Source organism: Diadema antillarum, unplaced genomic scaffold, assembly GCF_040938485.1.
Source record: "Diadema antillarum isolate AM-2024a unplaced genomic scaffold, OU_Dant_1.0 seq00000053_RagTag, whole genome shotgun sequence".
In the NCBI taxonomy this organism is placed as follows: domain Eukaryota; kingdom Metazoa; phylum Echinodermata; class Echinoidea; order Diadematoida; family Diadematidae; genus Diadema; species Diadema antillarum.
Genome location: NW_027271161.1, coordinates 690,332 through 708,859, shown reverse-complemented (window position 1 = coordinate 708,859; position 18,528 = coordinate 690,332). Strand labels below are relative to the sequence as shown.

At 37.3% G+C, this 18,528-nt stretch overlaps 1 protein-coding gene across 1 annotated transcript in view; it reads right to left on the bottom strand.

Moving 5' to 3' along the window:
- LOC139725639 (protein C-mannosyl-transferase DPY19L3-like) overlaps positions 1 to 17,231 on the bottom strand; it is a 46,234-nt gene extending 29,003 nt beyond the window's left edge. Inside the window, exons 1-3 of the mRNA XM_071636730.1 lie at positions 16,468 to 17,231; positions 11,834 to 11,924; positions 1,347 to 1,471 (exon numbers count right to left, since the gene is read on the bottom strand). Coding sequence (XP_071492831.1) covers positions 1,347 to 1,471; positions 11,834 to 11,924; positions 16,468 to 16,890 — 639 coding nt within the window. The 5' untranslated portion in view covers positions 16,891 to 17,231. The remainder of the gene's footprint in view (positions 1 to 1,346; positions 1,472 to 11,833; positions 11,925 to 16,467) is intronic.
- Positions 17,232 to 18,528: the final 1,297 nt, after the last annotated feature.

Genomic DNA, 18,528 nt, shown 5'->3' with positions numbered 1-18,528 from the left:
TATGCTGATATTATTAAAGATAAAGGAATGTCATGGGGGCGATGGCACTCTATTTCAACTGTATTGTTCCTTTGCATTGTGGTATTATAAATCGCTGTCAGGTTTAGCTGTCAGAATCTGCAAATTCATCTAAATCTCCATGGATTAGGTTCACTGAGCTGATAATTGGCATCACACACTTGAATGCCCAGACTCAAGAGCACATATGTTATCAATACTTAGAGAAACATGCACTGAGTCCACAAAACTTCTCCAACCACGATGAAATATTATATCCCTCATAGAACAATTCCTGTGAAGTTATTTGTCTACATAGCATCATGCGATCAAACATTACATTGCCATGATGTTCAAAAAGTGTTGAAAACAAAATGTTGATGTGGGAAAATGTTATGTACCATGACAACATTCATGGTATGGAGCACTATACTATGAATGCCATCATAAACAAGACATGGCATTGATTATTCGATGGTGTGTGTACAGAGCTTTTGATATCAGCCTCGTAGACCAAGTAGCTATGTAAATCGCGTTTGTCACGGTACCCTGATTGTCTGCATCGCAATATATGTAAATAAACAACCAAATTTACAGCCTATTTTTCAGATTTATCGGAGGGATTATACAACAAATACACATCATACACTGTTTCAAGCCACCAGTAAAATAGTGCCATTCCTGCCACTCAGTGCACATTGTTTACTATTCTTCAACTCGTGTTCCTACATTTATGCCAGATTAGATATTTCTCATCTAAAATGTAATGGGGAGGTGTGTTTCAAACAGGTATAAAGCAACCCCTAGATTACAATGACAATCTGCATAGTAGAAATATTACATGACTCAATTCATGGTGCCAACTATTATAAGATGGCATCTTCAGATGACATCTGTTGGAAATTAGAATGGCCTAAAAATAAGAATGCAAACAAAAACTACAAAGACCACCCCCCCCCCCCCCCCAAAAAAAAAAAAAATAATAATAATAATAACTTTCAAAGGAGATCATTAAGGCCTCATTCCTTTGACTCTACATTGTATGTTAGGGTTGAAGTCACACACAATTTGACAGTCAATACAGGATTTATCTCACATTAGGTTACACGTTTACATGGATCATGAGCCATATTTATCTTTCAACAAAGGAAATATAAAAAAAGGAACACCTTCAAATGCAATAAAGCTTTTGATTATTTATTATCATATTAGGCAAAAGTTTTATCCCAAGAGCATAAAATGATAATCATGCAAGTGGCTACTGCAAGCTGGTGGAAATTCTGTGAAATTGAAGAGGGATTGAAAATAACAAAGTTATTACTACAGTGTAACTTAAAATGAGGACTCACCTGGATAAAAGGTAGACTCCTGTAGATGAGAGCTAGGAAGACCTCCTGGTAGATATTGAATCTCTCCAGGATGTTGATGGTTCTCCAGTTCTCTGTGATGTTGTCATGGGTCAACTCATAAAAGCCTGCAGCAAAATGACAGAAAGTCACACAAATCAATTAAGAATTCTAGCAACTATGAAGCTGCAGATAATCACAGATCCATCACAGGAAGAAGAAGTGGGAGGGAGAAAGATATTTCACAATGATATGAAGCGGTGGTGACATGAGGTGTAATCACACCGATGGTGAGATACCATGGTATTTTGCATGACAATTTGTAATGTGACTATAAATACACCACAAAATAGACCACAAAATGCTAGAATTAATACATCAAAAAATACCATCGTATCTACAGTGGTGATTCAAACTTCGCGCAAGTATGCATTTGATATTTTAGCATAAATCATGTCACAAACTACTGATACCATCAACTGTACAAAGGTGTATTTCTCTCACTAGCTGTGTAATACACACAGTCAGGGTACAACTTGCAATCATATCAATCAACAGAGAAGATATCAGAATCCTACGTACAAAACATAGATTGAAATTGAATCTTATCTTGAAATCAGGTACATTTAGCTGATAATCTTGAACACTCACACACACAAAGCATCTATTCTATATGTGACCGTGCACCTCAAAACGAACATAAAGTCGCACACACTGATTTTTCGTGAGGACTGAAAATAAGTGAAATGGGTCAACCTAGCCGAACTTGACTTTTTCATATTTTCTGAAAGAGCGGGTCTTCTTTTACATTATGCTAAAATTTGATATCATAAAACTGGCAGGAAAGTGTGTTTTTGAGCAGTTTATCTCGAACACTTTTGGTAGAATAGTGTGATTAGGTGTGTCTTTAGAATCCCTTTTTCATTTCTGAAAAACCTTGTCCACACTCTTCACTTTCAACTCTAATAACTTTTGAGAGGATAGTGCTACTGCTTTGAAAGTTGGCATTAATTATGGACAGAATGTGTTAATGAGGCATGCTCAATTTCAGTTTAATCTGATAATCCCTTCATTGTTGTTACTCTGGCGGTTTGCTTCCTGTTTTTTGTCCCATTCATCGCACAGCCTGCACGGTTAGGTAAAGATTAAGCGCTTGAATAGACACTGTACTTCAGAGCCTCTTTTCTCAGTTCACACTTTTCCTGAGTTTGTGCTTTCTTTCCAATATTTAGATAGCTTAGGAGGGTCTATTTGATTTGAATTAAACATCATTTTAAAGCTTACAGTCTGCTTTTTCAGAATATGGTCTTAACTAAAAATTCATGTCTGGCGACTTTTTGTTTGTTTTGAGGTGCACTGTCACATATATATCCTCTCTTCTGAAAGAACATGTCTAACTGAAATATTTCTCATTATACCTTTTAGATTGATGCCAGAGAAACCAATGTTACTGGAGGCACTTCACATACTTTATATTGGCCAAAGTTTTTCATCAATGATGACAACCCAATCCAGCCTTATGAACTCTGTGCCCATGTTTCTGATAAAGTTTCCACAGAGCTGAAATCGTATCTCCTGTGACCTTGCAAACCCGTATCCACACTCCCTTCTCACTTGCTCTTGCAGACTCTGAAAAAGGATTTTCTGACTTTAAAGGAAGATACCAGTCATTGCCAATGTCACTCAGTTTTCATGAAAAGTTGTCTGAGAATGGAAATTTGAATCAAGCTTTGACAGCTTCCATCGAAAATAACTCCCGGTTAGGTCGGGAAAATATCTATTGGGTTTCCATAAAGTTAGGAAGGAATGCTGGTTAACAACCCAAACATCAATTCTCACTTTATCTAAATCTCTGGTTTCCAACTATTAAAAGAATATTATTGCGAGCAAACTGTAATAAAGTTTAGGCATGTTTCTATCAAAAGAGCTGTGGAAGGCTAAAGTCTAGAGAATCCTCACGTTGTGGTGAGTGAGTGAGACATTCTAGCTTCACACAACTGGAGGATTAATGAGGGTAATGGTATATACCGAATGGCAGGTCTTCGGATTGTGCACTGAATGGAGAGATCTTCCAATAAATAGCTCATTACTTTGAGCAATCATTCACAGTCTGAAAAGGTCATACGGATTTTTTTCTTTTCTGAGATAAAAGTCATGGACATTCAAGCAACATTCTATCTGTCAGGACATGAAAATGTATGTGTGCCTGTATGCCTCTGACACAGCTAGACCCACAGTGACCACCGAAGTAATGTCAATCAATATACTGATGTTTCCTTTCCTTTCCTGTGCATGTAGTTCAACAACACATCATTTTTTTTTTTTTTGAGGGGGGGGGGGGAGGGGGGGGGTATCATCAGCATATTGTACTATAGTAAATTTACCCAACTTCTTTCCCAATACAATGGACATACTGTAGCTATGGAGGAATCTGTATATCATGCTAGCTGCACCAACAATTGCCAGTTTGTCAGTGGCACTCTTCTTTCACTACACCTGCTATAGAGCTTTAAAACCTTGAGATCATACACATTCCAATCAGAAGACAGAAACCTCTCTCCTACTTCAAAGCATGATACCCGTCTCAGGGGGCATCACCTGATACTTGCTTCCCATCCTCTGAGACAAGCCTGTCACTCGGCAAAGAATTATTCAGATGGCTTGAGAAAAACAAAGAGGGGAAAAAGTAGACAGTGAGGGACAAAAGCCGGAGGGAGGGATTCACACTTTTCCAGAGGCATCAATTTCCACCTGCTGTGGTTTACCCTGCCTCTGGTCAACCACAATGGGGACAAGTTCAAGATCAGAGCTCAGCTCGTGTATCTGATTGTATGCGTGGGAGGGGGGGAGAGGGGGTAGACATGTATGTTCTTTCCTCTAGGCCATTACTTTTACACTTGAGACATCCTTGCAATAATTATTGACACAGACAATGATGCGTGTGAGTGATTATCATTCATGCATATTTCCTCTTTTTGGGTCATTCAAAGTTCCCTCGATGTACCATTGAGGTTATGGAAGATCTTTCAAACGCAGTTTCTTGAGCTCTTTAGTAATTAAGCCTATAAGAATATAAATTTAGGCTTTATCTCAACCTTGGATGTCAGCAGAAAAGCAGGTGGTGTACAGCACGGATCAGTAATTATTGTGTGTAGCACCTTCATTATTTGAAAATGAAGGGATTTTACCAATCCATTGATTGATACAAAAGACAATCAGATTAATGAGATAAGATCATTTGTTCTGGGCTGTATCTACAGAAATTAATAGTCCATATCTCTGGCAGGTGGAATTCAGAAAAGAAATGGATATATGTGCATGTATGATATTAAACAGTACATATCATGGTTGACCCCCCTGGACCAGCAATGTAGTCTCATATAAACCACATTAACCGCACAAACCACATGTTATCTGACTCTGTATGTTTATATCATACCTCGGTGGCAAACAAAGAACAGGGAGAAACTCATCCAAGGCAATGCTACAATGTAGTTCTACACAGGGTAGACGATAGGACTGTGGGTCATTCTGTCAGCTGTGACTGAACAAGCACTGGTGCTGACACTCATTGTTCCCTCCACCCACATGTCATCAGTAAATACACTAACAACATTGATAGAATTCTTTCTTTTATGCACTACTTCTGTTGCCTGCTATATAATACTATCTTTAGGTCAGATCACTCTGCACTTTAAAATTCATTTTTAAAGACAGGGAGCTGCTGTCATCAAGCCACCTTGCAATCAATTGATAATAAGAGGCACAGATAACTGTGTCTCCATGACAATAAAAGTGTGAGCAACCTTGTGTTCTACTTGTTCAGTCATCATAATCAGTATTCCTTGCATACACTGTAGGTACAACAGGTATGAAATGCCTAAGAATATAATCAGAGTTATGATCATAACAATGAAATACTATTCAACAGCACAATACCAGGACAAGGTTGACAAAATTTGCACATCAAAATGAGAGAGATTCCACGACAATCATGGAGAGACTTGTGTATTACATGGACCTTGATAGGCTAAAATAACATCCATATCATGGAGGCTTTTGTATTCTGTTGCCAGGATATGAGGATAAATTGTAGTGTTCAGGGAGCTCCCTACAGAATCAGGGAGACCTACGGCTCTGCCATTGCTATCCTCATTATAATCATCATCACTATCATCATCATCATCATCATCATCAGTTCTAAGGCAATTACCCCCTGGGTAATTACAGCCTTAACACTAATCCTAATCCTGAACTTTATAATAATCCTAACCATCAACCCAAACTCTAACCCTAAACCTAACCCTACCCAAAGTCTAATACTCTAACCTTACCACTAACCAGTATTCATCAAGGGGGGATACAATAAGAATGATGATGAATGACAACAGTTTGATAACAATAATACAAACACAGGGTATCAGGATATCACATACAGCAACAATAGTATAAATATCACCAGAAAATCAGCTGTGATGGTCGATCAGGACATCATAAGCAATGTGTTTGTAACTAGCACATTCACTATTAAATAAAATATTTCTTGCTTTATTACTGTTGTTAAACTGCTGGTCTCAGACATTGCAACCTACACTATGGCCATTTGGGTATGCTGGTAACAGAGCTGGTTTATCACCGTACATGTCATACAGATTAAAGTATCAGCTGGTGAGTAAGACAGGAAAAGGGGAACTCCCTGTTCCTGCTCCCCCGCTTCCCTTCGTCCTACATGCTGCACGGGATTCCTCATCTCATTTTCCTCTCTGTTGTTGTCATTGAAGTTGCTTTTAAATTTCTTTCTTTTTTTTCTTTTTTTTTTTTTAGTCTACCAGATGGATGAACAGGCAAAGGTATCCTCAGGGATCCAATCTATCATAACTGTCAAATGGGAAATACATAACTACATAATTCAGACTGTGAACAAACCTTCCACAAAATTTTCGCACAATACTGCAGGGTACTTTTTCACACAAAATGAAAAAGGAATCTTGAATCTGTGCCTAGCCCAATACAGGCATTGTCAGGTAGATTTCTCTGCAGCTCTTATTTCTGTCAGTTCTATAAAAAAAAAGAACACAATAACAGCATTTATTGCTACAAAAAAAAAAATAATGTCGGAGGCTACTGTAAAAAAAAAAAAAAAAAACTCTCTTCTCATTTTGCTCATTATAAGGGTCGGGCACAAGCAATTTAATCCAATTTGCAGAGAGTCTACAGAAGGCACTGCTGATTAGCTAAATTACTGTTAAACAGACGGCATACATTCCTCCATATAATGTATCTCTGAAAAAAGAAAATCAAACAAACAAACAAAAAGTAAGGGCAATGTCTGATCTTGCAAACAAGCACTTGCATAGATCCAGTCTGTCCTTCCATCACTTCCCGGACAAAGTGTGAACTACTGCCTTCTTCAGGTGTCTTCTATCAAGATCAGATGTTTTCCTCACAAGGTCTGAGATGACGCACACAGCGCAGATATTTAACAGCCTCTTCCCTTTCACCGGTAACAGGCATCTCAGATATTTAGAGTGACTCAATTGAAGCCCCACTGAGCTCATAGTCGTCACATTCACTGCACTCATAAGGTGTAATAAACAGAGCCTGAACAACAAGCAAATTGTCAATCGGTGTGGCTGAACTTAAAGGGTCACAGCTTCTCTTTCCCAAATAATTTCAAGTTTGACATATAACCATCTCTCAAAGGCATTAGCTCTTATGAATATTATGCAAAATCTTGCAGCAAATCCAACAGTTGATTTCATTACGTGAAATCAAATCACCACTCAGAATCTGATTTTGAATAAATTCCTTTTTCCAGCATAATGAAAGAGTACTTGACTTACCTCTTCCAAAAGGCAGAGGGAATGATATTACCTTCAACACATATCAGTAAAAAGTCAAAAGAAAAAGTACTTTTCATAAAGACTTTCATGAAATTTGTGGAATTTTCTTTACATCCTCTTCATATTATTGCCCTATTGTGACATCCTTTGTTGTAGTTTTCCAATCCAACAATGATAGCATATGGATTTGACGAGAACTTTAAAAGCACTTATCTTTTGACCAGATTGACCCACATCCCTCAAATATCACTGATGTATACTATATATAGGATTCAATGTCTAATATATATTTGAGGTATATTCTTCTTCAGTGGCATTACCTAATCACAAGCAAAAATGGTTTACTTCAGTGTGTTACAACAACCTTCACTCTCCCTTCTCTGACAGCACTCACAAGTTCAGGTTCAAGTTGTCATATCTGGGGAGTTCTGTTTCATCATTGACGTGTCGCAGTACCCCTGCGGCTTGCTAATGGATATTCATGCTGGTGCGGAGAAAGCCACATCTGTTCCCAAGGAAATTGATCTTGGCACACAGCGCCAAGGTATCCAGAACAGGCCCACCCATTTCTACCGTCAGCTCTATCAATTCATGCCCTTATTGACACATTCTGCTGACTACTTACAGCTATTATCATACACGAAACTCCGGTCATTTTCACCTTCCTTTGGTCCGAACAAATGCTTATAGAAACACTATCTTTTTTAAAGGTCCAATCCTTTGGAATAGTTTACGGCTCCTACTTAAAAATATCCCATTCCTTAATGGTTTTAAACGTGCATATCAAGATCATCTTATTAGTTTGTATTCTTCCTGTCACTGATTTGTTTGAAGGCTTCTTTTGTAACGCTATCTACTTCTTTTATGATTGCACGGTTGTGTCTGTGTTTTGTGTCCTTCTTAATATAATATTTCACATTTCCGGGGTTAACGTGTCATAAGACTTTAAAGTTCTTTTTGTTGATCCCCATTCACATGAAACAAGTTTTTCTAAGTTTGTAGTTGTATGCGCATGTCTTTGTATTCTTATGTATTTTATGATGAATGAAAATAAACTGAACTGAACTGAACTGAACTATATAAGATAAAAAGAACAACTGCCTCCCTATTATTACCACTCATAAAAATCTATGGATCTACATGTATATAAAGCACTTGGACAAACAAAAATTAATGGCCAAAAGTAAAGACAATAGAACCTAAGAAAAGTACAAGAATGAGATAAAGATATCTTTATAATGTCAATGAAAATATCATTTAAAAGCAGCTGTACCTGTGGCACATATTGAGCTAGACTTAATAGGTTGATGATGTTTCTCATCCACAAAATCCAGTTAAAAGATCCAGCAAAGGTAGCATCTAACAAGCAGATAGCACCCAAAGACCAAAGCTAGCTATCGGAAGGACAGAGGCATGGGAGAAAATCATAGCTGTACACAAAGAACTGGACAGAGGAGAACTACTCTAGTATGTACAGCTGCATGTATGTAGGCCCAAGGAGGTTGAAGAGATGGAGTAACAACAGTTATTCCCTTTGATCTGTGTTCGAAGCCGTCGCTCAAAAATATTTGAAGCATGTGCCAAACAGGATCTGCCGCCGATACGAAAACAATTGACTCGTGTCTCATTGCATAATCACCAGCCACTTTCAAAGGAAGATATGTCTTTGTGATGGTAATTACTTTTCGCTATCCCTTCTTATAAAAGTTAGGTGCTACAGACACGAGGATGCGCGAACAGAAATTGAGGAAAAAATGCTGAAATGAAAATGAAAATTACTCGACTGGGCATATGCGGGCACTAATCTGATATATCTATCAATAAAGAATTATACTTGAAGATTATTACATGTTAGTTTCATTTGGGGAAATTAAGTCGAAAAGTGATAAAACCAGCTTTCCAGGATGGTACAGTTTTAAACATTTTCACATAATACAGCTCTGATTTACACTTTTGTGCAAATTTCTGAATGGAATTGACTTTTGTTTTACATGCTTTATCATTAAGTGAAATTTCATTTCATTTCATTTAATAAATAGATAAGCAAAATATGGCCAACATTATGATAACGTTCAAAATGAATCTTCAGATTGCTCAGCAAGACGGCGGCTTGGAACATTGATCATCAAAGGCACAAGTGCACCTGTGGAATTCTTTTTGTACATCTATAGAAATCTGACAACTGTTTGAATAAATTACAGCCAGCTGGAACTCCATGTATAAAACCTCCTTGATAGGCCTAACTAATTTAGGTAACACCCACTATACATATTGTATCTTTTAACAAAATTACTATCACACACCTTCCTACACGTATACATGTATTTCTATAATTGTTTTGGGTTTGTATGTTTTTTTTACAAGATATTGTTCATCACAAGTTTGATGGTCAAAGGTTTCACCCTGAAGTGGCCATTTCTGATGAGAAAGATAAAGTAGTATTCTGCAATCTTAGTCAGATAAACTTACTGAAACAGTTGAATGAATGGGACTGAAATCTCTGGTAAATATGGCCAACATTTCCAAGGCAATTGTGTTACCAGCAACACTCCTTCTTTCTTTTTCCTCCCACTTCACAATTAACCCGTTAAGGACGGTTTGATTTTGCTACAACATGTATTTCTCGTAGATGCTTGCCCGAGTATACTCAGGACTCGTCCTCAATGAGTATAAAAGCTTAGAATCTTGTACTGCATATAAGGAAATCCCTTGGACCTTCAGAGCAAGTTGACCAACAGATTCTACACTTTGATACCTGCTGTATGGACGAAACGCATACGAAACTCTAACTGCCTTTTGCCACTTTGCAGATTGAGGAAGATAATAAAAATTGAAACTAGATGTAAAGATGAAGATGTGATTTTTACAACCAGCATCAACAATAATAATCACATAAACAAAATTAATCATATTGATAATAATGATGATGATGATAATAATCTAATGAACAATATTAGATATAACAAATGATGTTGTCATCAGAAGTACTGGTATCTCCCACAATACATAGTTTACTTCTCTATTCATTCATTCATTCATTCATTCATTCATTCATTTCATTCATTCATTCATTCATTCATTCATTCATTTTACTATCTATTCATTTCTCTAATTAATTTATTCATTCATATTCATTTATCTATTCATTCATTTATGAATTAATTAATTTATTTATCTATTCTGTATTCTTTTAGCAGGGTAGCCCTTCCAGCTCATTCAGAGCTGCTCTGCCTAGAGGCCATGCACACATACAAAATACTTTCAAAAATTATGTCAGGAACAACTGCAGAGGCATTAACAAATGTATTTCATTGCCCACATTTCCAGCTTCATACAACCAATGTTGAAGTGCCTGATTTCAGAAAGCCACAAGCCATGGTAAAGACAAAGATACATTGTACATACAAACAACAAAGAAAGTAAAAGAAAAAAGGAAAAAAAGAAAGACAACAATAGTATGACACTATCCATCAGACACCCGCACAGCAGGCAGTGCTATTCATGCAGAGATGAGGTCTGGAAAAGACAATGAACCCAGGCAGAGTTCATTTGCGGTTCAGTGTCAACCGCACCCGCTCATCAACAGCAGGATGACTGAGGAGCTGGCCTGGGATAGCCCTGGCTGGTCCTGACATCGTAACAGGGCATTCTGCAGGAGATTTGACAGACTTCCACAATCTGCCCAACTCTAAATCTACCAACCATGAAAACACTGCTATGCATATGTATCTTGGTTCAAGTACATAGAGACTTTGTTGAAATTTTGACATGCTATTTAATAAAGAAAGTCCCGATGCAATATATTCACTTTCAGCAAATAGGATCATGCTGGTTGGTCATACAAGCAGTACAGCTAGTTTCAATAACTCATACCTTGGATTCTTAGTACATTACCACTCCATATATCTAAAATGACTTTGGTATCAAACAATACATCAGTAAAACAAGACAGTACAAGTTCCATTTAAGGAAGTTTAAAGCTTATTTAATAAAGGAGTTTAAAGTTTAAAGGAGTTTAAAATGTTTGTATGTCATATGTCTCTAATTTATTAGTAGATGACATAAAATTCAGGTAATGCTGCATCTAATTATTCAACAAGTAACCATCTGATTGTGGACGTAATAGGATTACATATGTTCAACCCAAGATTGGTTGCTTAAATCAAGGGTTAATTATTAAAAACAAGATATAAATGTACCCATAATGCAGATGAAGGTCTCAAGAGAAGAATTGTTGTATACATCTGGCCCGAAAATATGAAAACAGAATGAAATCTGCACTGTAACATCACTGCTTTACACAATCCACTACAGCAGGAATTCCAATTTACACTAAACTGTGCCTTATTTTACATGGATGTTTTCTCTGCTCAACTTAGGATCAATTTCCTTGATTTGGGGGTCATGAAAACTGGGATTAGTTTGTTTTGGGGTATGAGTATGAGAACAGATTTTTTTGTTGCTGTTGTTCCTTGGTGGACACACAGCATGTCTGATTGTGTCTACTGGAGTGAATTTGCTGTCTGGAGGTAAAATATCTCATTACCTACAGTTGAACAGATTGCCACGCACATGCACAACTCTAGTGAAAAAAAAAAAAAAAAATCTGCTTCACATGAAATGCAGAACTGGCATGTAAGTCAATACCTTGCGAAACTGTGGGTGCATGGAGGAACTGCTTATAGTAGGAGTAGTACAGGCCAGACTCCGTGCGGAATGAGATCTCGCGTTCCACCTCCTGCAAATATAAGAACGGATGAAAGAAATTGCTTGATTGAATTCCACGACAGGATTCAGTAAGATGCGAGGCAGGGCATGACATTTAGGGAGGAATGAAACAGGAAGACGGAAATAGGAGGTTTGAGGTAACCAGGGGGTGAGAAAAGAGACGAGGTGCATGTACAGCAATACTGATATTATATTGATATTGACTGACAGGAGAGGTACAAACTTTAAAATGTACTGTGATTGACGAGTTTGAGTTGAAAGGGTTCACCAGTGAATGAAACATAATTGATGGGTCCCAAAAATAGTACTTCAGACTACAAGGTGATGATGTCACATGTTATTCTTGATGTAACTTTTTGATAACATTATGCTATGCACAAAACGTAGAGAGGCTAAATCAACATCCTTCAGCCAATATTTTTGACACAGGATGCTTCATCATCACCTTGTATAAAAGGGACTTAAAGGGTGTGTACAGTTCTGGTCGAGGTGAAGATTTAGCTTTTAACATTTTGCGAGATATTCAGAAACCACTCTATGAGATGTCAAAGAGCATGTAGTTCTAATGGGTATCAAAAGTTTATTAGATGAAAATCAGTTTTGAAATGGCTGAGATATCCAAAAACAAGGTGAAACAAAGAGATCCTAATAAAGTTGTGGCATGTCGCCTTTTATTATTAGCACTTTTTTGGATATCTCAGCCATTTGAAAATCAATTTTCATCAAATAAACATTGAATCCTTCTTAAAATTACATGCTCTTTCATATTTCATAGGAGGCTTTTCATGATCTTACTTAGGAATGTTCAAAACATGAATCCCTACCTCAACAAGTACCGTACAGTCCCTTTAAAGGTCCTGTTACCTTTGGGAACAGTGATTTAAAAAATGTTAAAGATATCACATTTGATGCAAATGTGTAGGTCAGTTGTGTCACAAAAAACATCCTACCATATAAAATTTTTGCAATAAAGCCTAAAATATAAGGAGATATTACTGTTTTTCTCAATAAACCATAACTGTAGATGGTTCTTAAATGTCTGGAAACATCTTTATTATAACTATTGTTCACATTTTGTATATTTAACAACACTTAACATTGATAATACTAATTCAAATTTTTACATTGGTTGTTTCTATCCCTAAGTCACATTTTGAAGCAGTAATGCTGGATTTTTGTTTCATCTGCAAATGGTAAATTATGCCTTTAATCTCTAGATGTGTCTGGCAACCTGAAAGAACTGAGAATGTTGTTACATCAGGCACCAATGTTCATCAATTCAATGGTGTACATACAGCATCAACTTCACAGCACAGCCAAGATAAATATTATGCAAAATCACATCCCATCGCATCAATAGATCGCCTTCTAGTAGTTGAGTAAGCCACACAAAGTGGAATATCTCATATTCCAGAATCATGGTTTATTCATCACTTAGCCTGAATTAAAATGATTTGACTGATTACAAGGGAATGAATTATTTGAAATCACGGATCACAAAAGAGGTTTAACCAAATCTTACCACAGAAGACCATTAACTGTACTTCCCATTGAATGCAATTTTAATTTCATTCTTCATCTAGATGCAATACTGCAAGAACCGGTAATAGAATGGGACATAATTTCTGTCTGATTAAAGATTAATGAGAGAAAATATAAATAGTAGGAACTACCTAAAATATCATCAACCCTTGCAGAGGTCGTCAACATGGTATCCTTGGTTTTTATTTGATGGAATCAAAGTCACACACACTGTTAGGGCTACAAAACATTGTATCTCAAAAAATGTCGAATGTTCAGGAGAGCAAAAAAAAACAAAACAACAAAACAAAACATGGAAACAAAAGCTCCAAGGTATAGGATGCCCCGTCCTTTAATAGACATGCCATGGTGGCTTCATGTTTGGAATAAAACGGCTACACACAGATTTGGACAAGACATCACTTTAATATTAGAATGTAACTGATTATCTGATGATTAATCCAAACAAGTGTTTTTCACCAAAATTTGAGATACAAGCTTTTGTCACCCAGAAACAATATACAGTACTAGGCCTACACATAAGAGTGTAGGAGTGAGACCCAGTGTCTTATTTCCAGCACTATGTGTCTGTGGTGACATTTAAAGAGGTTTTTTTTTCTTCTTTTTTTTTGTGAACCCAACTCCTGACAATATCTTCCCAAGGGAGTGCCCTGGGGGAAGTATCATCCCCATTGTGATTAGCAGGGCAAAGGTCAATGTCTCATCATGTCCTTCGCATGTATATCAGTCATGTACTCCCATGTATTCCCATGCCACTGCCTCCAGACTCATTTCAAGGAGGTGTGGATCGATGCCCGCCCACCTCTTCAACCGCTCCCTGCCTCAGTAATGCGCGATCATCTTGTTCCTCCATGAAAGTAAGAATGAAATGAAGTGAGGTATGTACAGTGTCAGAGTCACATTGCACTCAGAAGTCCCACTTTTGGTTTAAAACAGAAGAAAATACATGTGTACATAAAAGTTGTGTCAACAGTATTTCAGAACAAACTGACATTATCACAATTTCAACAGTCATATTATGCAATCAATATCAAAATTCTGATGATGATGTATAATGCATTGGAAGATGTACACAAGAACTTTTTTTAAAAATTGCTGCGTATTTTTGTAGCATGGTAACTATTTTGTTTGTTTGTTTGTTTGTTTGTTTGTTCGTTCGTTTGTGTGTATGTGTGTGTGTGTGTGTGTGTGTAATAATGTATTGATACATTGTAGGTATCACATTCAAACACAAATCACAACTGAAGAGACACACACAGAAAGAAACAATATGAATTATGATATGCAATACACAGATATCACATCCCTAGCCTACTCTTTCCTTTGATTTTGTCATGATCATCTACTGTAGCTGCAACTACATAATGTAAAGACTTTTATGGTATTCTCCAGAAGTACACTTGTAGCTTTGACAGGGTCAATCCTATGAGAATACCCTACACATACACGCACACACAAACACAACAAACATCTCTTGCACAGTTTGAGTAATGATCAAATCAGATGATATCCTCTTCTAAGTTCTATGTGAACTCTGCAAAAATAGTAGAATAACTCTGATACCATTACAACACTATGAAACTAATCATACTACATTGAGTGACATACATAGGGAAAGGCATATGAACATGACAAGAAGAGCAAATCACTGCTTAAATGTCATACATGTCACATCAATTACATTACATGTATGTACTGCATACTGAGTGCATGCAATATGTAACCTGGTGTCAATGTCAACAACTATTAAAGACACTGCAAAAGGACACTTTTTTGGGGAGAATGGTTAACTCACACACACACACACACACACACACACACACACACACACACACACATATCACTGAGGTAAAAGATTAAAACATACAGCCAGAGAAGCGCGCGAAACAAATTCTTCATGCAGCATTTGCATTTTTTGATTGTGCAGCTGTTAAGACCACTATAAAAGTGATCATCTTTGTAAACTACAATGTATATAAATATGTACAATATTCAATCACAATCATTATCAATACTGTTATCAAAATACTATTCCTGACATAGTGTACTTATGACCAGTGTCATGAGGGAGTAGCTGGAGATAAGAAACTGAATGCAGTATTAATACCACTTTACTTTCATCATCATACAATTTTGACATCAGTGTATTGTAATGTACAGTACATCAGTATGCTACCCAATGCCCATCTGACAGGAAGAACATTCCCTTTGCATTAACAGCAAGGCTAAATTCAGTTGGTACAATGACAACATTCTCTTGACACTGTTTAATCTGATCATAGTAGAATAGAAAGACTACTACAGTACTAAAGAGTTATTTTGTCAGTTCCATACTGATATCTATTATACCTGAAACACAAGCCAGTTAGTCTTATGCTCTAGATTCTTTTGCTTTTACATCAGACATTCTTTTGTATTTTTGACAAGTGACATATGAAACAAGTGTCAATCATACATATTCTTTTTTTTTAATTCTAAATGGAGACAATGTCATTAAATTCAAAGAAACTGTGTTGATGACAAAAAGAGACTTAAGCACAAAAATACATGATATAAAGATATAGATGAATGAATGAATCAGGATATGACATGCTTATGACTTGTAAGCTGACCACAAAACCTCAGCTGCAATGGACAAGAATCATGTTACCTTGTATCATTAAAAGGAAATGAAGGGCTGCTTTACCTTTGTAAGCAAACATTTTGTGGATAATTTTTGTTTGCTCTGGAACAATGCTCATGCATGAAGTCCAGCAATCAATCAAAGAAAATGCTAGCAGCTGGGATTGTAGGGGGGTTAATGCCTGAATGCATAGGTTTTCACTTTTTTAATTGTCTCACTTAACTCTGGATATGTTTTGTGTATTATGATTGAAGTCAATTTTTGGATTTTGAATAGAACATTTCATGCAATTTGAGAAAGTTGTGGGGGAGGGGAAGAAAGTCTTCTTGCTCAGTTGAGGCAACATAGGTAGCCATGGCAACAGGAAGCCTTTGTTGAACTAACTCACCTTGATGTGGGTGAACCAGAGTCTGTTTTCATGGAGCATGTAAAGGAAGCAGGAGTACGCTGCCCCGGCTCCAAAACCCACACACATTCCACAGGCTAGGGTCAGCCACCACTGCCAGCCCTGTGGACGACGCACCCTCCTGGCTGCGGTACATGATCGTCCGTTCCTCACGAGGCGCCCATTGCGGGGACCACTGTGATGGCCATTTGGATGTCCATTGGAATGCGCAGCGCGCCCAGTTCTGCCATTTACCTGGCCACTGTTTTTTCCATTTATGTCGATAACCTTTCCAGTTCTTTGCCCATTGCTTATTTCATTCTGCCTGACGTCACCATGATTTGGTTTATGCTGGGATGTCTTCCTTACTCTCTCCTCCTCTCCAGGACCATTGGCACTGGATATATCCATAACTTCATCATTCATGACAGATCAAAGACATTCAAGTCAGATGCATAATCCAGCCTGCACAGACAAAGTCAATTTATTCTGCTGCATATTATAAAAGCATCTCACATACACTGTATCATTGATCAACACGCCATCTATTCTGCACAATACCGTCAAAAAATGTCATAATCTATTTCAAAACAGCTTTATAATCCCCAAATAAGAGCATCCATCATGAATTGTAAATTCCAGGACAGCAGCACCCATACAGAGTGTAGGAAAATCAGCAGATGACAAAACAGTGCACACCAGCCTCAATCAATCAACCTTCCAAGTTTCCTACCAATTTAACGCAAAACAAGAGCACAAGCCATGTATAAACCCATTCAACATTCCATTATGATTGAGGAAGAGTCATCCAGTTCCATTGAAAATGTAGCACAGGCCAAAAGAATAAAGCCTAAGAAACAAAAACAACAACAAATAGTCCCCTAAAAGTCAATCATCGACAAATGTGGTAAGTGTCCACAGTTCACACAGAAATCTTCCTTTCTTTTTTAGTAGTGATAAACTGAATCTATAGCCCTGGGCAGTAGTTATCAATTGATTTCTGGGATGCTGACACACCCACTCCAACTAAAATGGACTCCATGAAAGACATCCCACCTCCCTGCTAAAACACAGTACAGCTCTCATTCAGAGTAGCTTTGTTCTCAATCAGCATGACCGACCTCAGAAAGAGAAAAATATTTTCGTGAACCTCCCGTGAAGGAGATGATGAAATATGTAAACTTTGGCGAATGGAAGCACTGCAATAAATCGCCCCACAGGTCTCCCAACTCAGAATAGCAGAGAATGAGGCCAGATTAAACTGAATTCTCTTCGTATGATCATTACTTGTGCTCTATTTTGGACATACATTATTGCCATCAAACTGCACACACGACCCCCTATCTTACAGTGTGCCTTGCTCATTCTACTAACCACAGATCAGAATATCAGTTTAAATCAATATTTGATAACAACTCAAAAGAGTCAATCCCAAATTCTTTGAGTGACTTCACATCGTCTTTTGATATCAAAAAGATGACAAGCACAACTGTTTGTAATTAAAGCATTGTTTACAGTTTGAGCAGTAAATTCATTAGTATACAGGTGAAAGTTTATAGACAATTCTCAGAAAGAGATGGTCTCCTGAATTTGAAAGTTGAAGAGACATATTATACTGTAGGTTATCCATATGTGATCACTGTATGATGACAGTGACTGCATACAGCATAATACAACTTGTATATTGGCTATGATTCCATATTATACAGGTGTATTCTTTCAGGGGGCCATTCCAGGGCAGAATAAACTGCAGAGCTGAAGGTCATGTGTTAAAAGTGCATGTATTTCTGTTCAGTGACACTGGTTAGTGGAGGCCCATCTCTCACAGCCCACAAGTCTGCAAATTACCACACCTAAGCAAAAGCTCTGACTGGAACAGACAGAGAAAAGAGCATCAACTACAATAGATGACTAGAACTCTTTGAACTATGATCATTTCCATACATGTGCACCAAAAGAAGATAATCAGAATTTTATGGTTATGCATTATTCACACTAGTCTGTCACAGGCAAAAGGGACCTTTGTGGAGGTGACATAAGTCAGCTCTGATGAACTGATAAAAG